The sequence below is a fragment of the Sciurus vulgaris genome (genome assembly GCF_902686455.1).
Source record: "Sciurus vulgaris genome assembly, chromosome: 1".
Taxonomy (NCBI): domain Eukaryota; kingdom Metazoa; phylum Chordata; class Mammalia; order Rodentia; family Sciuridae; genus Sciurus; species Sciurus vulgaris.
In genome coordinates this window covers 103757341-103782069 of record NC_136461.1, presented here as the reverse complement: position 1 = coordinate 103782069, position 24729 = coordinate 103757341, and the positions used below count along the sequence as shown (strand labels likewise).

Here is a 24729-nt window from a genome sequence, read left to right as displayed (position 1 = left end):
GGGAACGTGAGGTGGAACAAAGCTGCTCACTTCATGGCAGCTGGGAAGCAAAGGAAAGGAGTGACCAGGATCCTAATATCCTCTTCAAGAGCATGCCCCTAATGACCCCATGTCCTTCTGTTAGGCCCCATCTCCTAAAGATTCCACCACTTCCTAATAGCTAGGGGCCATCCTTTAACACAATTATGCTTTGGGGGATATTTAGTTTTTTGTTTGTTTTAATAAGGTCAGAGTTGCCCAATGTAACCAGTTAACCAAATATCCATTAGGTGTCTCCCCTGCCACATGCTGGTACTGAGTTCTGACAGCCAGACTCATGAAATCCTTACTGGCTATGCCCTTACTTAAGTCTGCCCTGCTCTTCCAGAACAACTGGTTATTCATGCCTTGTGTTTAGCATTTACAGATCCGAGTCTGACTTATGATGGAATTGAGGAGAGAATCAGTTATGGTGCCAATTTTTAAAAACTAACAATTGACAGTCATTTACAGAAGGGTCAACAGACAGGATCCATAGGTTCTGCACAATTGCAGGGGAATTGATTGAGGACAGAAAGAATCTTCTTTCATTCTTCTGTTCAAACCATGGAAGTGGACATTGATTTGGTCCAAGTATTTTGCTTTTAAGAGAACTATTCAAGAAGTAGAAAAACTCAGGAAGATCATAGTTCAAACACCTCTGTTTGTGCATTGGTATAAGTATTGAGTTAAACAGTGAAGAATTATTTGAACTTAGAAATAGGCCAGGAATGAAAATATGCCCCACTTTTTAGTATGTGTTTAAAGCTTTTCTGGCAATAGAAAACTATTTGGGTCATAAGCTTATTTACCAACAAGAAGTTATGAACACATTTTTCAAATGAATACATAAATGAGATCTAGGATTAATCTGATATATACAATTCCAAAACCAGTTAGTGTATCAATCTTTTACAATGATTAAGAACTGTTTTATGAGCTAGAAACAGACTTTTCTTAAAACAGAAACTTGTTATTTGTTAACAATAATAATATAGTAATGCATTTAAGCAGTAAATAAGGAAGTCTTAGTAGCCATCTTTAAAGAACATATAAACATGCCATTTATAACCAGTAATTATTGATCAAAATTATTTTTTATTAACTTGAGTTAGACACCTAGGCAGTTTTGCTGACCTTTTAATCAAATAATACATATTTGAAAGTCACTAATGAGTGTTCCTTCTTGTTTCAGATCTTTGGCATGATATTCAGTATGGTCCTTTGCTGTGCAATACGAAACTCACGAGATGTGATTTGAAGCTACTTCATCATGAAAATTGCAATCTAGTTTTCATACTAAATAATCACAAGAGCTATCTCTCAGCTCATTTTTAATGTTCAAAGGACAATAGAATCTAAAATAATTTACTGTCAATTGTACATTTGCACATGTATGTACGTCTGACTCATTACTGGTTTGCCCCTGAGTGAATGACTGTGTGTTGACTGGGAACATAGTCACACATGAGCTGTGTGTTTCTGGTATATATATCATAGAAATCTGTTTGCTGGGAGTTCCTAATTCTTGTTATGTAAGAGAAACAACCTACTTAACTACCGGAAAAATATCGAATAGCTTTGAGAAACTTTTAAAACCTGGCTGTTCAGAAAGTATGATAATAGTTCAGTTTCTCAGACTTCAGCCGGGAAAATTAGATACATACAGAGAATTTGGGGATTTCTACTTAATGGAAGCAATAAGCTACAGAATTGAGAGATCATGGTGCAGTGTTGAAATTGACTCTGAGTACAAGGGTTTCCTGAGTTTTTTTTTAATATACATTCTCTCCCCAAAATACAGTAAACCAGTTTTAGAACACATCTGTAGAAACTAAATATAGCATGGAAAATCTAATTTGAATAAGTCATGCTTTCCTAGTATTTAAAAACAAAAACAAAACAAAACAAAACCCTCCCTTTGGAAAGAGTAGTCATGCAGACAATCATGTGCCCTATAAAAGTGTTTTTAGAACTAAAAAAAAAAAAAAAAAAAAAAAAAAAACTTTGAAAAACTTTTAAGGTAATGATTTCGTTCTTATACAAATACATGTAAGTATTGCTTTATCCCTTTCCTTTTCTGACTCTGCTCTGAACTACTGCAACCCTCATATCCTCAAAGGGCTTTTATCTCAAACTCTTCTGTATTTCTCCAAATGTAAGAACAGAACAACTAAAGCAAGAAGTCTGGCAGTTGCAAATTGTGGGAAAGAAACTTTTTATTGGCACTGTACCTTTGAAATACCTCATAACTTGAGTTTACATATTTTCCTAATTTTTTGTATTTTTCTTATTTATTCACCTAAAGAATTCTTCATATATTAAGAACTACAGTTTTCACCACTTGAATAAAACAAATTCTTGCACAATTCAGATATCATAAGCATCCTTGGCCAAACTAAAACAAAGAAAAACATTTCCAAGTTGTATACCCACAACAAAGACAAGTTAAGGAAACAAAATATTTATATACAAACGTACGCAATACAAATATATTCCTTTCTATGCAAGTCCCCTGTGAAAATAAAATGTTCAGATTTTTTTCTTTTTTGGTCTTAATTCTTGATTTCAAGTAAGGGAATCCACATTTAGGACCTAAATTGGCATATTTGTCAGTAATTTTTAACAACTTGTTATATTTAGTAAATCATGGATTTTTTAAAAATTGCATTTCAAAAGATCACACAAAAATGAAAATGTGTGGGACTTTGGAAATTCCCAAGTGAGCTTCTATACATGTGTGTACTAAGAGAAAGTGCCATGTTCCCAAGAACAAAACATTTTGCTGAAAAGATGTAACTGCTCAAAGTAGTGGTTATGAAGCACCACACTGCTTTCAGCCATACTTGCTATTTCTACTAACTTAGGAGGAAAACTTCTAGGAAAAGAAAAAGTCAGATTGGAAGCAAGCTAAAAACTTAATTGTGCGTGGCTACTTTGCTGTATCTGTGGCAAAGAAAAAGAGATTATTTTAAGAAAATCACTTCATGAAATAAATATTTGCATGTCAGTAGTTGACAAATGTAACCTTTTAAGCAAAGGTTAGTAACTTTAGTTCATCTATTTGCCTAAAAGACAGGAAACAGGCCCAAGTGTGTACTCAGGTTCCTCCAGCTCAGAATTATCTCAGATTCCACAAAAATAAATTTCATTCCATGTCTGAATTAACAATCTTAAAGAAGGCTACAGTAATTAAAGTGGAAGAGTAGAAATATATTAATTTTTTAAATGTTTTTAAATTTTTTTTAAGTAAAAGATTAGAAATCTGTTTCACATATGATTAACATGCCCCTTTAGGGGGTTAAGCTTTCTAAAATAAGTGCCATAGGTAAAGTTAGAAAATTCCACTGCTGAGCGAGAGTAGATTTTATATGTGTGTATATATATATATACACACACACAGAGAGACATAGTTTCATATAGATAGAAAATCCCTATATACCTGAATCTCTCTATGAAAACATTTGAGTATATATATCTATAATTTGACTATATGTACATATATATGTATGTGCACGTATATGTGTGCATATATATCTATATATGTATATATAGATATCTATACATATGCGCACACTTACAAGTTCTTTCAGTTATTTGTTTACCTGAACTGATTGGAGATCAGGCATAAATGTTTTCTTAAATCCCTGGTGCCAAAGCACTGAATTAGAACTTCTTAATGATGAAATATTTTAAGTTATTTTAAATTAAATTTTCTATGTATTGAACTGCTTGTCTGAGTTATCTTAAAATCTTTGTATATCTTTTTACACACCGTTACATGACTTATTTAAATGTTTGTAACTATCAATAACCAAACAATATGGTATTTGAAACAACTGGTTATCCTTCTATGTTATTAGGAGCTGAATAACTTTAAAAGCAACATCCTAAAGACTTTCGTTGCATATTGTTGTATTTCAACTAATATTTTTTTCATCCAAATTGTACCTCTCCAGAATAGCTTCTTTGTAATCTGTGGCTTAATCTGTAAGATTGTACAATGACTCAGGGTCCAGTATGGTCCTTGATGCAGTCAATGACAAGGTTGTTCTCCTTTATTTGTAAGCAGTGCTTAATAGGCTTGGCTGGGTGAGATGAGGCTGCTGGGAAGATGGGCGAAGGGGACAGCAACTTTTCTAAAGTAAGTTTAACAAAGATTAAAAAGAAGAGCTGGGGATATAGCTCAGTTGGTAGAGTGCTTGCCTCGTAAGCACAAGACCCTGGATTCAAACCCCAGCACTGCAAAAAAAAAAAAAAAAGAGCCACCTTCCTGTCACAGGTAAAAAGGTGCTTTCTATTGCTCTGGGGGCAGCCATTGAGGCTTCAATAGGTGCATATTAGAACCTTCCTGGTTCATGGACTCCTTGCCATCCTCTTTGACCACCAGCTCAATTTCAGCAACCCAGTTTTCCCAAAAACTGTGGGAGAACACTCAAGGGCCCTTGAAGTTAGTTGTATCTTCGTTTGGGTTCATCAAAATCAACTTTGTGTTAATGTGTATTTTAAGAGGGATGAAAGTTTTTCTCCTTCTTTCAACATGATTCTTCATTTTTTGCTTTAAATATATAGGTACATAGTATTTATATATATAAGTATCCTTTTAAAGGTGAAATACAGAATGTTATTAATTTTTGGTATCCTTATTATAACAACAAAAGTGAAATACATTCCAGGAACCCACTGTTCAGATGGCTATCTCCTGGAAATAGAAGAAGCATGAAGGATAGAAGTAACATGTCCTGTATGATGCAAAGTGTCATCGATGCTGATTTCATAAAGTACTTAGCTAATGTGACAGAAACCCTTCCAAAGCTTTCATTTTTGTTTTGGGGGGTTTCCTTGTGTGTAATTTATGCTGGTTTTATTTATATTAAATAATAGAAATTAGGCACAGTGTCACACACCTGTAATTCCAGCCATTTGGGAAGCTGCAGCAGGAGAATCACAAGTTTGAGGCCATCCTGGGCAATTTAGTGAGAACTTATCTCAAAACAAAACTTAAAAAAAATAAGGTTGGTACATAACTCAGTGTTAGAGCACCCCTGCATTCAATCCCCAGTACTGCAATAAATAGTAGAAATTTAAATCAAATTAAAACAAATAACCAATATAAAGTGCTTAGTGCATCTGGCAACTAGTGAATATGAGCTATTTCTATAATTATTATATTGATTCTCTTGAGTTTTGTTAACTGTAAATCATTTTCTAAAAAATCATAGAACTGAAGATACTTCTGTATGATACTAATTATATGAGCATATTCATTTGTTGAATTACTGAATAGCATTTGATAGATTTCACAATCCTATTTTAATTCAAAAACTTGGTATCAATAGCCAAAGTCACTATACTTTTCTCTGGGCCTGCTCTACATTGTAAGATGCAGCCCACATTAATATTGAAATTGTTTTTAACTTTAGGATTACTATTTTGTGTATTATGGAACACTTTATAGGAATACTGATATGGTATGATGGGCAAGACAAAGTGTGCTGTCAGGGAGCTTAGAGTGAAGAAAAGCAGGTGGGTATGTTGAGATAAATACTATAATCATCCTTAACCCAGAGAAGACCCACTCAAACTTGGGAAGAATGGGGAGAGATGTCTCCTGAATGTTAGGGTCTCTAAACTGATGTTAAAAACCCCTTATCCAAGTCAAAAGTGGAAGGGGAAGAGGAAAAAAGCAGAGGATTTGTATGGGAAGCATGCCGAAGACCCTGAAACACAGAAAGCATGAAAACATTGAAGGAGGGCATGTCAACAGCTAATGATATAAAGGCCCCTGTTAAACTATATTTAAGGAGTGTCTGTCTGAGGTCATGGGGGAATTCTTAAACAGTGACAGAAAACCAAACTTGAATCTTTTGTTGTTGTTTTTACTATTACATAATCATACATGCATGGAATGTAATTTGCTGCATTTCGGTCCCTAGTATTTCTTTCCCTTCACTTCTTCCTGTTTCCTTCCTCTACTCTACTGACCTTCCTCCTATTTATCATTTCTTCTAAATTAGTGCTTTATAGATATACATAAAGGTAAAGATCACTAGGTTTAAATATAAGGAGTGAGTGGATGGAAAGACTTGAGTCATAAGGATTTCTAACTAATGTACTGGAAACACTCATAAGAAGTAGACTTAAGAGAAATTAGATTTGAGGAATCAGAGAAAGAGAGGAACCTAGAATAATTCTCAGGTTTCTGACTCAGTAGCTGGAAAATAGTGCTGCACAGGAAGAATAGTAGATTGAACCAGAGATGCAGAAGATACTCCAGGACATCCAAAAGAACATATAAACACGCACTGATATACAGTGCCTGTTTTAGTCTGCACTAAAACTGTAGTTCAGGAATCATCCACATAAAAGGGATAGTGCTGACATTTGAACAAGATGAGCCACCTCTCATGATTAAATCCCCAGTGAAAAAATCAAACTGAAAAAAATTAGAATCCTATACTCTATTAGAAGCCTGCAACAAGTCATAACTCCTCACCCATTTCTTAATCTCAGGCCAGAGAGTCTCTTTGAGCTTCCTATGTTCCTTTAATAGCTACCATCTAACATCTAAATGCAACTCTAACTAGTTAAACAGTAAAAGAAAGTTATAGTTTAAGTGTGAAGCCAACTTCAGATTACTGAAATGGGTGTATTTCCTTAGGACACCCAAGAATGAATTCATACAAAGCCAAGTTTCTTATATGCCCTACATTTAACAGTGTCCAAATGGTCAATAGAACAGATAAGATTCAAACAGTTAATAGAACAGATAAGATCATTATAGCTCTAGCCCTTCTTTCACCAAGTTTAGAATTTTCACTCCTATGGCATCAAGCAAAATTACTAAGAAAAACACAGTCCAGACCTAAATCACCATTGTCAGCTAAAGACCATAGCATAGATTTTGAGTCATTTTGGAGAAGAAGGGTAGAAAGAAAAGGCATGAAAAAATTAGAAAAGGTTGATTTTACCCTCATTAAGATAAATTATAAATGCCATAGCTATATTATATTGTGAATACAGATATGCGACTTCCACTGGGAAGCAGAGAGGTCAGGGAAGATCAAGACTAAAAGGTGTCCCGAGTATCGAAACATTTGTTACTCACTGTTGCTCTTACTAAAACAGTTTCAAGGGAGTAGAAGCCAAACTGTAGTGGACTGAGAAGAGAATGCAAAGTGAGGAAGTAGGTAGTTAATATAACTGACTCTTTTACAAAAAAACTTGGCATAAGAATTCAAGGTGTGAGGGGGCAAATAATTAGAAGATTATAGAAGGTCAAGAGAAGGTTGTTTTCTCTCTCTTCTTTTTTTTTTTTAGGATGAGAAGAGATCTATGGATGCTTCACATTGAAGACGTGTCAAAAAAGAGGAAGTAGAAAAAAATACAGGAGGAAACAGTAAGGTGCTGGAGGAGATGGGGGATGGGATCAGAAACATCTCCTGAAACTAGTGGGAAAGATGATACATCAGTAAGGACCTTTCAAGTGAAGTGTCAGAAACTCAAGTCTAGTTGCAGAAGAGGAAATGAAAGGTTTAAGGGTAAAGTTTTAAGGTGAAAATAAAGGTTTAAGGAATGAACTGTGGCTCAATCCATTTGAACTGAGTTCAAACAACTTGAACTGAAAGTATGAGTAAGAAGAACCCCCAAAGAAAAAGGTGCAACTATCTGAAGCAGGGACATGGATGCTAAGCTGACAAAGACAGCAGGTGCAAAGGAGAAAGCAGAAGTAGAAAACATGAGACAGAAATGTCTTAAAAAATAAAAATGAATTAACTAGGTCTGCTGAGATGGTAAAGGAAAACTCAACATTGAACAAAAGGATTGGAGTGGAAGTTACCTTGATAAAAGAATTTTTATTGCACGTAGACTCAGACTTGCTGCTCTCAAGTAAAAGAAAAGGCAATTTCTATAAAAAGAAAAGCTTGAGTTACAAGAGTTTCCTTTTACCAGGAAGCATTATGCTACCTGCTAATAAATTCATCCTGGTACATTCACTTACTCCTGAACAATTTGGTCATTAGAAAAACAGAGATGCTGCTGCACTAATCCCAAATTCACCTAAGTTATAAAAGCATTCTTTATATTTCAGAGTCAAATGAGGAATAAAAGATTTTTTTCCCTTAAAGCACTGAGTTTTAAACTTCTTGTGCCAAGAACTGACTCCTTGAAACTTTAAATTTAAAAACCACTTCAAAAGATATTCCATTTTCCATCTTTCTGCTATTGTGCAAGCAATGATTCTCTAGTTTCCTATTTCTAAACTTTATTCATTCTCCTTCTCTTAAACCAAAGGATGCCAAGCCCCTCCAAAATAGCACTTCCATATTCCCAAGTTTCTGGATCCAACTGAAGCAAAGTACTGGTCATCCAATCCCTAAGCTCTGTCCTAAGGCTTTTCTGTCTTGGCTTATTCCACTTTCAAGAATAGTTCAATATAATTCATGTGCACATCTATCCAAACAGATTGTCTTCAGTGGGAGGAAACAAATTGTCTCTCCTGCACCCCCTCTAGAGTTAATATGGCTCAGGATGGTACAGGCCCATCACACCTATGTCCAGGTCTGGCCTTCTCACTGCAGGTTGAGGAAACCTATTCAAGTAATTAAAATCTCGAGCAGGACTATTTATGAATTGCCTCCCTAAAACTCTTGTTCCTTCCATGGTTTGAGTTTTTGAAAAAAAAAATGTTTTTCAGAATCCATGAAAGTCATTTGTGACTAGTGCCAATGAGGTTTGAACATCAGACATTTTACTTATTAATTAAAAATCTGTATTTGATAAACAGTTTTAAGTGATATGCAGATTTAAGTATCCATGTTATCCATTGATAGAAGAACCCAAAGCCCCAGATTAATATTTAGAGATTATAAAAACATCAACTTCAGGTGTTATGGTAAAAATAATATAAGTTCCTGACTCTTTTGTATATAAATGCATATCCGTTTCCTTCCATGGCAAAATATGAGTTTGGTACTGATTTATCTGCATCACATCACCCTCCCCATGGTCACTATCAACAGACAGTCATTTACAAGATGCCCAGTGGAATTTAACCAATGACCAGGATACAGCAAAGCCAAATGGCCCTAATGACAATTGGTTTTCACTTTGATGATGGCAATGTGCATGGAAAGTAATGGACAAATAATAGGGTAGTCTTTTTGAGGTCAAGTCTACAAGCCACTAGACCTCTCTCACTTCAATCATCTGTTGAAACCAAACTCTCACAGAGTTTCTAAGGCAGGAAAAGAAAATAAAGAGCCATTTACTAAGCATATTCACTAGAAAACAATATTTCAATATTAATGAAGGTTTAGATTAAAATTTAGGATGGTTCTACTCCTTTAAATCCCTTAGCACTTACCCGCATCCCTAAAATCTTTCATAATTGTACTAATTTTTCATGTTATAGAAAGTGAATGTGATATCAAAAGCCAAATAGCACAAGTTGCTTTTTGTACAAATGCTGGAAAGTATCTCCTGTTACTTCAAGGACTATGAAGGATTTAGACTTCCACATGTAAAATGATCGTGGCCTCTTTTCTAGGCTTTGTAAATTGACCTTTTGGGGTATAACTTTCATAGGTCAGTTGACCCACCAAAGTAATTAAATTAAAGAGTTCCCATACTCTCCTGAGTTTTGGTGGAGTTTTATCCTGTGCATTTGAATGAGTAAGATAAAACTTTATATTGTAGATTTCACATATTCCTTACTCCCTGCCCTATTCCAGCCCAGCTTCTAACATTTGGAAGAAAATGTCTCTGGTACTCTGATGCTATGTGTACCTTCAGGTTCTGATCACATTGCTTTCTCTTCATTGCTACAATGGACCCACATTCACTTTCTCTATCATGACAAACCTCCTGGCCCTCTGTTAGGAAGACCTGCTTAAATCTGGCTTTCACTACATGTCTCTGTTCTCTATTTTACCTCCATTCTGCTCTTTCATGTGAAAACCACAAAAGGCTTTTTCACTCACCTTTTCTTAAGCTCCTTAAGCTCTCTAATGCCTGTGTGGGCATGCACATGGATGAAATAATACTCAAGATATATACAAGGTATTGTCAAATATAATGATGTTTTATTAGTTTTTTTTTTTCTCCAGGTAAACACATTTAGCCAAATTGCAAATTATATTGCTATTAAAGCTAGACAGAAAATCCCAGCAGATAGGACTTCTGAGGTTTGGTGCAGTAGTTTGTCTTGATGGCCTCATGTACACAGTCACTATAGTCAGTGTTACACTTCCCGCATTTGCAGCTTACAGCTACAGGGTAGGAGAAATAGGGAGTAACATGGTGTGGGCATCCTGGTATTTCTACAGTCCTGTAGATGAAGTCTCTGTATGTACAAACATCCTGGGAGAGGGCATATTTGGGAAGAAACAGCTTGCCATTGATATCCTGAGAAAGAATAGAAAAGAGAGTATAAAGTGATAGGACTTCAAAAAAAAAAAAAGTGATAGGACTTCAAAAAACATATAGATAGTGGAAACAGATGAAAGCCAATTCACTATATTTCTTTGTAACAAATAACAACTAGGCAAGGATTCTTTAACCCTGTTCCCCAGTAACAACACATCTACATCCATCTGAATCCTACAGAGACAAAACTGATACCTTCCTCTCTTTTATCCTTGATCGTGGGAACAAGATAGGTTTAAACAAATATGGGTAGCAAAACTATAATAAATTTATCTGTACCCCTTTTACTGAGTAGATCCACATAGTATTGTAAACTGTGTGTTCTACTTTCAAGAAGCCAATAATCATTGGATTTTTAAAATGAGGTTGTGATTTACCTCATTTCCTTCACAGATAGGAATGAACTGCTCCTATGTTTATATAATTTACGTCTAAAAGAAATGAGATGAACTACATACCCGTGTCATACAATATCCAGCACAGATGGTGGTGTTGATGGTTAGGCAATAAGCACACTCTCTCCTATCGACATGCATTGTATACTCCGTTGGAATACAAAAAGTCATTGCTTGCCCACATGCAAGACCAAAGAGCATGGACATCAGGAAGATAGCAGTCATGCTAAAATCAAAGATAAAAGTTAAAAACCTATTACATATATTCTTTCAGAACATTTGGAAAGCACATTTGGGAAAAGCTGAATGTTTTTACATATTTAACACTCTCAAACCTTATGATATATACTTTGATGTGGCTATGATTCACATACTCATAGTAGAGGAGCTCAGTAGTGGTCCTGCTTGCAAGTGCCACAAAGCTTGCCAGAAGCAAAATGGCAAGCCTGAAGTTAACACAACAGAAAAATGACAGAGATGTATATGGGAATCAAATGGAAAATAATTCATTCAGTAGAAATATAATCCAAATAACTACCTTTAAAAGAAGTCAGTTAACAGTTATGCTTAAGGAAGGGCTTTCCCAGAATTGTAGTTTTCTAAAAATTCTGGCCCAATAGCTTAAAAGGCCAACAAATATTTTGGTCATAATCAGGAAAAAAACAAAGTAACCAAAAAAAGCATAACCAAATTTTAGTACCATCCCAGTGCAAATAATCTTGCATATAATTAATTCTACTCATTTCCAGTCAAGGAAGATACCACGAAGCTAGAAAAAGTCCAGAAAAAGTAAACTAAAATTACCACTAGTGTTAAGGGGCTAACCCAGAAATCTAGGAACCACCTTCTGACCCTCAGAGTATTCCTTTAAGATTGAAAGAAGCAGAGTTGGAACAAATAAAAGATTATTTTACACAGAAGATATATGAAACTCGTTATCTCAAATAGAAGGTAAGGCAAATACATAGTTTGATACAATGAAAATAATACAATCAATGGTGATAGATCTATTATGAGTTAGCCAGAAATACTAAATATTTTTTGGTTGCATGGGAAACAACAGAGCATTCTGAGGCAGAAGTAGAACATGCATCTCAATAGAGCCTGTCTAATGGAGAACCTGTTCACTACCAATTGGACATTGTAATGATCTGGATAATGTTATGACATAATTATTTTCATTTTGCTACTAAGAGAGGGTAATCAAATTTCAGACTTTGGGATGTAGGTTGATCACTTTAAAGATTAAGAAGATTTTTTCATTTTACTAATATTGTACAGCAGTTAGCTAGTACACACTTAGTTAAGGTGTGTGTTGTGTGGTTTTTTTTTCCTTCTCAGGTATCATTGTCAGTAAAGAAAATACACCCCGTAATGGAAATAGTATTATCTATGAACACAAAGATGTTTTCTGATTCTATTAAATAATTATTTGCTAAGCATTTTTATTCAATCATCAAAAAAGTTTCAAGATTTTCTCAAATCTTTCAATCATATCCAAACAGTATTTTTAAGCTAAAACCTCTGCTTACTGAAACTCATACACTAGAACCTCAGTTAACTAAAATTTGTCTTCAATAAACTTGTAACAAAAAAATGAAGACCACATTTCACAGGTAACCAGGGATTTATCTTAAATGTCAACTTCTAAAGACTAGTGGTCATTCAACCAATTTCTTATTCCTAGAATGAGAACTGAAGATAATTTGGATAAATATATAGTGAGCATCTGAGTCAGGCACTAAGAGACACAAAATGGGTAAGATATGGTTTTTGATCTAAAGGACTGACAGTCCAATGGTGGAGTTAAGTATGAACTCAACACCAATTGTTCTAAGTTCTTTGAAAGAGTTCAACTTATAACTCCGAAACTCACAATTATCAAGGATTTCCTTAGGTATACTACACTTACTTGTGACTAAAAAAGGAAGTGAACTAAATGATTTTAAGAAGAAGTGCTGGTGAACTCTTAAGTAAAATATTGCTCATTCAAGCATTCCTTGTAGACTTTTTTGGTATTTGATTTAGGAAGCAAAAACTTAAGAATTCAGGGGCTAGGTTTATACCTCAGTGGTAGAGCACTCACCTAGCACATGTGAGGTACTAGGTTTCATCCTCAGCATCACAAATAAATAAATAAAATAAACATATTGTGTCATCTACAACTAAAAACAAAAAAAAAAAAAAAAAAGAATTCCTGTGGTCTTGTTTTTTGCAGTGCTGGTAATCAAACCAGGACCTCATGTATGCCTGGCAACCTGTTCTACTGGCGATCTGCTCTATCACTGAGCTGCAATCCTAGCCCCCAAAAAGGAATTCCCTGTTTATGGAAACAGATTTTCTTAAGTGTTTCACACACATGAGTTCCCTCTATGATATAGAGTTGGTTTCATTATTTTAGAGCCACAGACCTAGAGTATCCTCTGCAGGATTTTAAAAATATGAACCAGGTAAATTATATAAAACACTCACCCATCATGATCACATAGTTCTTGTCTGGGCAGCTATCTACTGATTTTTACCATAGGAAATAATTAACCTCTAGCTCTACAATTCTATATAAAAGAGATTTGTGGTGACCAAGTGGTAAAAATATTGACCTAGAAATTAAGCAACAGAATTGTCCCATGGATCTATGAGAAATTGACTAAAACATTTAATCTATCTAAGCCTGGTTTCCCCCATTTGTGAAATAGAAACAGACAAATACACTTGACCCCCTTTAAAAGTCTAGGATTAAAAATTGTGTTATGAGGGGCTGGGGAGATAGCTCAGTCGGTAGAGTGCTTGCCTTGTAAGCACAAGGCACTGGGTTCGATCCCCAGCACCCAAAAAAAAAAAAAAAAAACAAAAAATTGTGTTATGGTGCTAGGGTTGTTGCTCAGTGGTTAGCATGTGTGAGACACTGGGGTCGATTCTTAGCACCACATATAAATAAACAAATAAAGGTTTATCAACAACTAAAAAATATTTTTAAAATTGTGTTTTAACCTTTTCTCATTGTTGCCCTATTCACATTTTTTTGAAGTTCCTCTTATAAATGCAGAACTTTAAACTAATGAAAGTAGAATATTTAAAGTGTTGAATTATTAGCCAGTATAGTGATAAAACTTTTGTGGATATATAGAAAGTAAGAACTATTTCTCCTTTACTTCTTTATTGGAATTAAAACTTCACCATCACAATCTTTCTGAACTTCAATTTACTCATCTATGAAAGAAAGGCTTAGAACCAGAAGATGATCACAAAGTTTTCTGTATCACAGTCTGTGATTCTATGTGATTTCAGGAAGGACCTAAAGAATGAGATGCCTTCTTCAGCATCATGACTATATTATGTCCCCACTTGCAATGTTTTTTTTTTCTTACTTCAAGACAATATTATTTCTTTTACTCCTTTCTCTCTTTTCTCTTTTCATTCTGACTACTTTCATTCTTAATAAATGTTTCTCTGTGCAATCTTTTCTTTCCATATTCCTCATTATACCACAAAAAGAATCAATGGCTGCCAGGAACAGTGGTGGTGCACACCTATAATCCCAGCAATTTGGGAGGCTGAGGCAGGAGGATCACAGGTTCAAGACAACCTTGGCAACCAAGCAAAACCCTGTCTCAAAATTTTTAAAAAAGCGGGGTGGAGGGACAGGGGCAAGCATCTGGGAATATAGCTCAGTGATAGTGTACCCCTGGGTTCAATCCCTAGTACAAAAAAAAAAAAAGAAAGAAGAAGAATCTATTACCCATCTTATGAACAATACCAGAACTTCCCTAAAGCAGTACATTTTTCTATAGAGCAAAAATACTATAGGTGGATATTTGTGTTGGATATCATCCAAGGAGGTTTTACTATTCAATAACTAAAAAGACCTTTTAAAACACAGAACATTGCCCCTGCAGATACTAGAAACTGAATTTACTCTAAGACTTCCCAGAAGTCATATTTTTATCAAAAATGACCATTAGTAATTGAGAAAATTTAATAAACAGATTATTCAATTGATAAAAAAAATTTAAATCAAAATGTAAACAGGAGAATGTCATGCATATCAAGTATTCTTCCTTAGGAAATCAACCAATTGTTTCTTTTCCTTTAAGTTAATAGAATTTTTCCTTATCCTTACGAATGTAGTTAACCCACTACCGAACAATTAGAGTAATGATTAAATTTTTAGAGCTTAATTAAGCAAATTATCTCTTAGCACTTGCAATTTTTAAATAAATGTAATTTTGAAAATAAAAGAAACTTAGAATAAGAACATTTCTTTTCACAGAGCCTTCTCAATATAGACACCTACCTTATTTTGCATTGGTGAGCTGCTTCTGTGATGACCCAGACTCTTGGTTCATTTTATACCCTTCAGGATAATTCCCTTCTGATCTTCTTGTTTATATAATTGCATTTGAATTATTGCTTTCTTATCTGAAAAACATCTATTGAAAATTCATACTGAACCCCAAATAAAATGTGTTTAGACAAACAAGTTCATAATATCTTCCACTGGAAACTTTGACATTATTGTAGCATGCATTTTCCTCTCTCCTATTTCAAAATAAAATTGATCTTTTAAATACATCCTTTATTAATGTTTGTTAATATTAAAAAAGGATAGATACAGAGTGGGGAAAAATAATTTTTAAAAAACACCATCATTGAAATAAGTCTTTGGAATGAAAATTTATTTGGGGCTTGCGTGCTCCAAATTTTACCTAACTGCTCTTGTACAGAAATATAAAATTATTCCTCATCTACAAGATAAAGGCATCTTCTTTATGGAAATCTAGGGCAATTTGCCCATATGTTGCTGATTAAATTTTCTTGATTAGTGCAAAATATTTTATTGTTCTTTCCTTTGGATTTAAAAGATATTAAGTACAGTTAACATGTGTGAAATAATGCTCATTTAAGTAGCATGGTAAAATCTGGCAAGATATTAAACTGACCTGAGATCAAATTCTTTTTGTCATTTACTAGTTACATGTCATTGGAATGCTTGACCTCTGTTTACTTGTTTTTTGACCTTTTTTTTTTTTTTTTCTTGGTACTGGGGATTGAACAGAGGGGTACTTAATCCCTGAGTCACATCCCCAGCCCTTTTTTCTATTTTACTTAGAGACAGGTTCTCATTGAGTTGCTTAGTGCCTTGCTAAGTTGTTGAGACTGGATTTGAATTCACCATCCTCCTACCTCAGGTTTCCAAGCTGCTGGGATTACAAGTATGCACCACCATACCTGGCTGATTTTCTCACCTATTAATGTGTTATCAACATTTCTAAATGATAGTTCATTTACAATAACTCAACATATATTTACTTAACCAATATTTAGTCACAGTGCCTAATATCTAGTAGGCAATAAATGCATTTGTTGAATGCATAAATGTCTGAGGAGCTTATAAATATTGAATTTTTAGAACAGATGTACACATTCCTCCATCTCCATAGCTATAACTCAATTTTACTACTTTAAATGACTTTTCCATGCATTAGGCATTTTCAAATTGCCCTCAAGAAAAAAAATCTGAACTCCTTAGTATCATTTGCAAAGTCCTCATGACTGCTTTAGATCTATTTCATGTTTTCTCATCTCTTCCCACTCCATCTTCAAGCTGCATCCTTTCTCCACTTCATTTTTTAGCCAAACTGAACTGAGTTTCTTAAATTAGTCACATTCTTTCTTGCCTCCAAGCCTTTTCATATACTATTCCCTCTCTTAGAACACCTGCCTTATCTCCCATTACATGCCTCATTTCGCCTAATTTCTACTTATCTTTCATGATTTGCCAGAGAAAGCAACTCTTTTGAAAGCCTTCTCAATTCCCCAAGGCCTTCCTCATGGCTAGTTAGTGATTTTAAGAGAATTAGAGAACATCCATGGAACCCCTGGCATATAGCAGATACTTAATAAATCATAGGTATTCTTATAGGTTACTCACAGTTCTTTTGTTTTCACTTACCCTTGTCTTTCTTTTAATGAAAATTAAAGGAATATGATGTCAGACATAGGTAAGTCTGTCCAGAGATATCAAGACAAGAGTCTGGCATATGTTAAGTAAAAACTTAAGAAAAAGTAAATTTAACAGAGTTTAATTGCCCAAAGAATGACTTACAAATCAGACAGCCCTCAGAACCAGAAGCTCAGAAAATGCAGCTCCACAACATCAGTAGGCAGCATTTATGAACAGAAAGCATAAGTGAGGTACAGAAACAGCTTGGCTGGTTACAGCTTAGGGTATACCATATATAAATATGGTTTGATCAGCTAGCCATCTGTAATCGAAGCTTACCAAAGTATACTCTTAAACTATGCTTTCAATTAGTTTACATACTAAATTAGGTTTTAGTTCATTAAGAAGGGACTCACAGAACAGTAGCAAACCTGGGTACAACTCAGTTTAACCTAATAGATATATACCAGAAAGAATCAGTCCAGGGACCCCTACCTTTTTGGGAATATGAGTTACTATACAGTAAGAGAACTCTACGTCCAGGAAAATTAGAATTGGGGTGCAAAATTTTAACCTTGCTTTAAGTGATGCCAGACAAGATGTTAACAAGATCATGGTAACGGGGGAAATGTTAGATGTTCCTTTCTAATGGAGCTTTGATTCAGGAACTTATTTTCTAGTGGATTTATATGCATATCCCTGGTTGTGTGTGTGTGTGTGTGTGTGTGTGTGTGTGTATGTAGTCTTAGTATATTTTACTAATATATACTAACTAATACACATTTGGCCTGTTACTAGAAAAAATATTAAAAATATACAGTAGGGTAGGATTTTTTTTAAAGGGGCATTCATATATATGACCCCATGCTATTAAAAGAACCCACACAAATTGAACTTGCATTTCTCACCCAGATTTACTCTCTCAACTAAAATAAATTTAAAGCAAGACAAAATATGTGAAATAATAGTTCTATACACTGAACATCAGATTAAAAAAGAAATCCCAGACAGACAGGAAACAAATAAGTGGGCTCTACCTTATTACCCAGAAAATGTTTCTTGGCCTTTGTGCAGGGAGATACTTAGGCAGAGACCAAAAGTGTTATCAGATTGAGGAGCTAGACCTCAAAGTCCATAGAATGCGAGGCGGTTAGAGTTTACAAAGAAATGGAGAGAACAGAGCTGCACAGAGAAAGAATGTTGGAGATTTGCAGAGAATCTCTGAGTATTCAGCTGAAAACTGATAAACTCATGCATCTGAGGAAATTAACTGAGGATAGGGAAAGAAACACTAAAAATGATTAAGAAACAGTCTTAGGCTCACACAAAATGAGGCTTAGTTCTTGTTCTAACCCACAACAGTGGGAAAATCTCCTAATTTATGGAAATGAGGTAGTATACTCAGAAGGTTTTTTGCATGAACTGTGAGGAAAACTTAGCCTTTAACCAAATGCTGTCCTGCCATTTTCTAACACAGCTTAAATGCAATACCTAAAAAGAGCAACTGTTTCCAAGTAATGTTAACTTAGTCATATAATGAAACTGAAGAATATTTATAGGAATACAATAATATCTAGAACTCAACAAAGTTTAATCTACAATATGTGCCATTTAATTAAAAAAAAAAACCTTAAGGCACACAAAGAAACAGGAAAATGCAACACATAATGAGGATAGAATTAATCAATTGAAGCTAACCCAGAATTGGTGGAGATAAGAGAAATAATAGATGAGAACAACAAAACAGGTATTGTAACTAATTTCTATATATTCAAGTAGTTAGAGAAAAGATTAATAAGCATATAAAGACATAAAGATATAAAAGGTCAAATTTAACTTCAAAAGATGAAAACAAAAATGTTTTTGATGAAAAATGTGCTAGGATAATTTGATTAAATTGAACAGATTAGAAACTGCAAAGGAAAAGATTAGTGAAATTGAAGACAAAGCAATAGAAACAATTCTAAATGAAATACCCAAAGGAAAAAATGAACCAAGCATCAGTGAGTTTGGACTAACTTGAAGATCCCAAGTATATATGAAATTCAAGTCCTCAAAGGTGAGAATGCAGAAAAACATTTTAAAGACATAATGTTGAAAATTGACATTATGCAAATTACAAATAAAATCCAAAAAGCCCAATGAAACTCAAGCATTAAAAAAAGTAAAACCAAACTAAGACAAAACATAATCAATTGCTTGACACCAGTAATAAAGAGAAAAATCTTAAAAGTAGGCAGAGAAAAAACACATATAATGTAGAGAACAGCAAAGCTAAGGATGACGGCATATTTCTAGTAGGAAGATGCAAGCTAGAAGTCAGTAGACTACCATCTTTAAAGTACTGAAAGAAAAAACTGTCAGCCCAGAGTTCTTGACTCAGCAAACTATCTTTCAAAATAAAGTAAAAATGTACACTTATGCAGATATGCACAACCTGAGAATTTATTACCAATATACTTGTACTAAAAGGAGAAAACATTATGTCTGGCTCTATACTAAGGAATGAAAAAATATATTTTTCCATCCTTATTTAAATTTCTTTAAAAGATAATTAAATATTTAAAAGAAAAAATATATTATGGGGGTTATAATATGTGAAGAAATAAATTATACAACAATTATACAATGGATAAGAGTAGGCATGCAAGTATATTGCTATAAAGTTCTTATATTTTGTGTAAAGTAATCACCTAAAGGTAGACTATTAGAAATTTAAAGATGCATAAGGACATAATTCTTAAAGCAACTACTAAAATAAGACAGCAAAGAATTATATCTCGTAAGCCAAAAGTAGATTAAATAGAATTATGAAAGCATGTGTAATCCAAAAGATGTCAGAAAAGGGGGAAACAAAACAAAGCAAACAAATATAGATGGGACAAATCTAAAACAATCCAAGATGGTAGATTTCAACCCAACCATATCAATAATCATATTAAAGTACAATAAGCTGTAGGAGGCAGAATTCTAAGAGTCCTCTCAAACTCCTCTCTTCTGGTATACACACCCTGTTTAAAAATCCCCCTTGATTTTGAGTAGGTACTTTTTATTCTTCAGTCTTGGAGATTATTTATTTTTAAAGACTTACATATTCTAAAAGTTAAGTAAATACAGAATTTGGATTAAAAATGATATAATTGGACACCATGGCAGAGAATATATAAAAAAGGAAGGAAGATAGAAGGAACCTTTTGGCTTTAACTTTAAAGAAATTTTTATTGTTCATTTGCTGTTTTGTTTTGTTTTTTTTTCTGAAAGAATACTTATCACAAAGAAATTGAGAATCAGGCAAGCACAGAACAACAAAATCCAAAACGTCTATAATCATTTTCATTCAAAGTTAGACACTGTTACTTTTAAGAGAGGGTTCAGAAGTCAGAGACAGAAAAAGCTACAGCAGATGCTCTCCTACTGATCTTAAAAGAGCAAACTACCACAATGAGGGAAGGGCCAGGTAGCAAGGACTTGAATGTGGCATTTAGGATTTTTAGAGTTGTCCCCAGTCAACATCAAAATAAATAAATAAATAAAACAGTCATATTGCCACAGGGAACTGAGTTCCGTTAACAACACGAGGGAGCCTAGAAGTGGATCTTTCCATAGTCAAGCTTCCAGATGAGGATGAGGCCTACTGGCACCTTGATTTCAGTCCTGTGAGACACTGAGCAGAAGACCCAGTTAGAATGCCTATGAAAACTGTGAGAAATTAATACATGTTAACACACATTCTTGGCTAAAAGCACTCAAGTCATACAAAATATGATCTATGCCAAAAATAGAATTACATTAGAAATCAAAAATAAAAAGTCATTAGGAATAACCTAAAATATTTAGAAACTAAATAACACTATTCTAGATAACTTCATGAACTAAAGAAGAAACCAAAAGGAAAATTAGAAAATTTTTTTAACTGAATGAAAATAAAATGCAACACATAAAATTTTTGCCTGCAACTAAAGCAATACTTAGAGGCAAATTTGTAGCTCTGAAAGGTCTATATTTGAAGAGAAAAAAGATCATAAATCACTAATATCAACTTCTACCATAAGAAAGTAGAAAAAGAAAATTAAAATAATCAGAGAGAAAGGAAATAATAAAATAATAAAGATTAAAGAGGAAATCAATGAGATAAAAAACAAGAAACAGTGGGGAAAAATGAAACCCAAACCCATTCTTTGAAAAAAAAATTAAACAGATGGATAAGCTTTTAATCAGATAGATCAGAAAAAAGATTAACACAAAGATTAGAGATAAGAGAAATAATATCATGTATTTCAGCTATTGAAATGATGAGCATATTATAAAGAATTTTATATTAAGAACTCAACAATTTAGCTGAAACAAACAAAATCTGTGAAAGATATAAGCTACCACATCTCATTCAAGAAGAAATAAACTAAGTAGCCCTGTATCTACTAAAGAAATTAAATTTGTGGTTTTAAAAAATTTCAAAAATGATACTCCAGACCCAGATGACTTTGCTAGGGAAATTCTATGGAACATTTAAGAAATGAGATCTAATTTGCACAGAAAGTAGCAGAGAATTACAAATTCTACACAAATTCATATTCTTTCAGAAAAAGTGAAGAGGAAGAAGTAATTCCCATCCACTCTGTGAGGCTAGCATTATCCTGACACCAAAGTTAACAAAGACATTTGAAGAAACTGAAACCACAGACCCATAACTTTCATGAAATGACCACAGATGCAAAAACTCTTCACAAAAATTTAACAAATTGAATACAGCACTATTTTAAAAGAATAATACATCGTAACCAAATGGAGTTTATTCTGAAACACAATGTTGGTTTGCATTCTAGCAGTAAAATTCTCTTTACAAAAAAAATAAAAACTATAGGTTCATCTCAACAGAAACACACACACACACACACACACACACACACACACACACACACACATGTTCTTGCATTTGAAGAAATCCAAAAATTTAGGAAAAAATCTTCCTACATTCATAAAGGGCATCAACAAAAAAGCTATGCTTAATTTTGAAAAACAGGAATGCTTTTTCCTTAAGATCAGAAAAAAGGCAGAAATGTCTGCTTTCACATCCTCTTCAGCACCATACTGAAGGTACAATTAGGCAAAGGGAGAAAAAAAATTACCCCATTTTAAAAGTGAACAAAAGATTTGAACAGACATTTCACCAAAGTATACAGATGGAAAGTAAACAGATAAAAATGTTCACCATTTGTCTTAGGGGTATGTAAATTAGGGCTCAAAACATAATACTGCACACTTCTTAGAATACATAAATTTTAAAATTGACAAAAATGTTAGCAAGGATGTGGAGTAACTGAAAATTTCATATACTGCTGATGGAACTATAAAAAAGGTACAACCAGTTTTTTAAAAAGGTAAGCAAATACATACCACATAATCAAGGCTTTCCATTCCTACATGTTTATCTAAGAGAAATAAAAGGATATGTTCATACTTGGACTTGTATGCAAATATTCATAGCCCCAAACTGGAAATAACCCAAATGCTCATCCATAGGTAATAAATCATAGCATACACAAACAACAGAATACCTGTCAGCAATAACTAGGAATGAACCACTAAAACAATAATGACATGAATGAATTTCAAAAAATAATTATGTGAGATAATCCAGATGGAAAAATGGGTACATGCCATATGATTCAATTTATATAAAATTCTAGAAAATACAAATTAATTATAAGACAGAAAGCAGATCAGTGATTGCCTGAGGGATGGGGAAAGGTATGGAAGGGCATGAGAGATTAGATTACCAAGGGGCAGAGGAGAGTTTGGAGGGTGAAGAATATATTATTTTGATTATGATTTCACAGAATATACATATTCTATCAAGTTGTACACTTTAAATACATGCAGTTTAGGGATTAATTATATACCCCCCAAATTCATATATTATGTCCAAACTTCTAGGATCTCTGATTGTAACTAATTAAGATGAAGTCATATTGGAATAGAGTGGGACCCTATCCGATATGATTGGTGTCCTTTTTAAAAGCAGAAATTTGGGCACACAAATGAATAAGGAGGACGCCATGTCAGGACTAGAGTTAAGTTGCCGCAAACCAAGGATAAACCAAGGATAACTTATCTGATTTCATATCATTCTTTCAACCTTTTACTTGTCATATTCTTTGAACATTCCAAACTTTTTCTTGCAGAAGGGCTTTTGCATTTGCTATTTAAACACTATCAAGTGCTCTTTCACCAAATTTTTGAATGACTTCCTCTTTATCATCTCAGCTAAAAATACTTCCTCAGAAAGTATTCCTTCCTTGGCCATCAGATCTAATAAAGGGTAATTTCCCTGTCATTTTTTATTCCACTATCTCCTATTTTCTTCATAGTATTTATCATTTTATATTATGTAATTTTTTAATCCATTTATTCTCTGTCTCTTCTTCCAACAAGAATTCAAGCACTTTAAATGGAGCACCTTATCTGTCTTGCTCATCATTGTATTCTGAGTTCAAAGCAGCCAACAGCATGTATTGGGTGTTCCATACATACTTATTGATTGAATAAATAAATGGAAATACAAATAAATCTCTAGAGAGGCTATTAAATATTCTGATGTTCTATAGATAGTTATAGGCAAAGCCAAGCTAAAATCCAAGTTTCCTGATATCTTTCATATTTCATTAAAATTTTAACTCATTTTCAAAGGAAAAAAAGCTACACAAACCTTCCATTAGTTAAAAACAAGAGTAGCATTAGAATATGAATCAGATTTACTAACATTTTCATTTCCCCATAAAGTAAGTATTTTTCTGTGTTAATATGCTCTATTTCTATAAAATTCTAAAATTCTGGGTAGCAGATATTTTTAGAATATCAGCTTATCCACCTGAAATCTGTTATCCATGAGAGTCATACTAGAATAGTCTGCCATTTGAAACAAACCTGTTTACTTAATTTTTCTTAATGTTTTTTCATAAACAATACAGATAATTCATAACAAGTAAAGTTGGCTCTAAGGTGCATATTGATAATTGTATTATCTTAAAGCTCCCAGTGAAGAGACAAAATTGATTTAATATGTATTATGTCAATTTGCTTCTCTTTTGATAGCAGATGAAAACCCCTAATATGCCAGATTTATATGAATTTATACAAGCTCTTTCATATCTATTTCAAAACATTTTTTTGAAATTAAGGTCATATATAAATGTTAATAATTGTTACTAACATCTTCTGTAATAAAATTCATACTGTCATCAAGTCAGAGCAGAATCAAATTTCCTTTCCTGTATATCAAAACTAGTTCTCCTATTCCTTAGTATAATATCTTGCATACTACTTATATTACTTTATATAACCTTTTGGTAATTAGATACTGTTTCTCTGACTGAATAATATAAGCAGTATTAATTGTACTCACAATAACAGGTGTAACCACTTCTCAGCAAATAACCAACAATATGCTACTAATCTTACTAAAAGTTATTTTAACTTTTCTCACCTTGGTTCTGCATACCTTTTATTTTAAAAGAAGTTCATAGTATTGTTATGTGCAAAAGTGAATAAAAGATTGAGTCAGGGACTGGGGTTGTGGCTTAGTGGTAGAGTGCTTGCCTAGCATGTGGGAGACACTGAGTTCAATCCTCAGCACCACATTAAAAAAATTAACAAATAAAATAAAGTTGTTGTGTCCATCTAAAAATAAAAAAGGGCCACCTTTAGAAAAAAGATTCAGTAGCAAATTAATCAGTGGTACCCAAGGAATAATCAACTCATAAAAGTAGTTAACTTCCCTTAATCTATATGTGTGAATTTATTCTAATGTTTAGAATTATTTCCTATGAGAATGATGGATATTCAGAAATCTATTAACGCATTTGTTCAGCAAATCTCTACCTTATGACAGACACTGCCCTCAAGGGATTAATTCATTCTTATCAGTTATCTACCCCTGGGCCAGAT

At 33.6% G+C, this 24729-nt stretch overlaps 2 protein-coding genes across 2 annotated transcripts in view; one reads left to right on the top strand and one right to left on the bottom strand.

The window, feature by feature from the left end:
- Positions 1-1932, top strand: part of TSPAN2 (tetraspanin 2) — a 43329-nt gene extending 41397 nt beyond the window's left edge. Inside the window, exon 8 of the mRNA XM_079135887.1 lies at positions 1214-1932. Within this exon, the coding sequence (XP_078992013.1) occupies positions 1214-1279 (66 nt within the window). The 3' untranslated portion in view covers positions 1280-1932. The remainder of the gene's footprint in view (positions 1-1213) is intronic.
- A 2337-nt stretch (positions 1933-4269) lies between these two features.
- On the bottom strand, positions 4270-15710 carry TSHB (thyroid stimulating hormone subunit beta). The gene is made up of 3 exons (XM_079136042.1): positions 15136-15710; positions 10905-11067; positions 4270-10425 (listed from the first exon to the last, which is right to left on the bottom strand). The coding sequence occupies exons 2-3, from the start codon at positions 11064-11066 to the stop codon at positions 10171-10173; spliced, it is 417 nt and encodes a 138-aa protein (XP_078992168.1). The 5' UTR covers position 11067; positions 15136-15710; the 3' UTR covers positions 4270-10170.
- Between the last annotated feature and the right edge of the window lie 9019 nt (positions 15711-24729).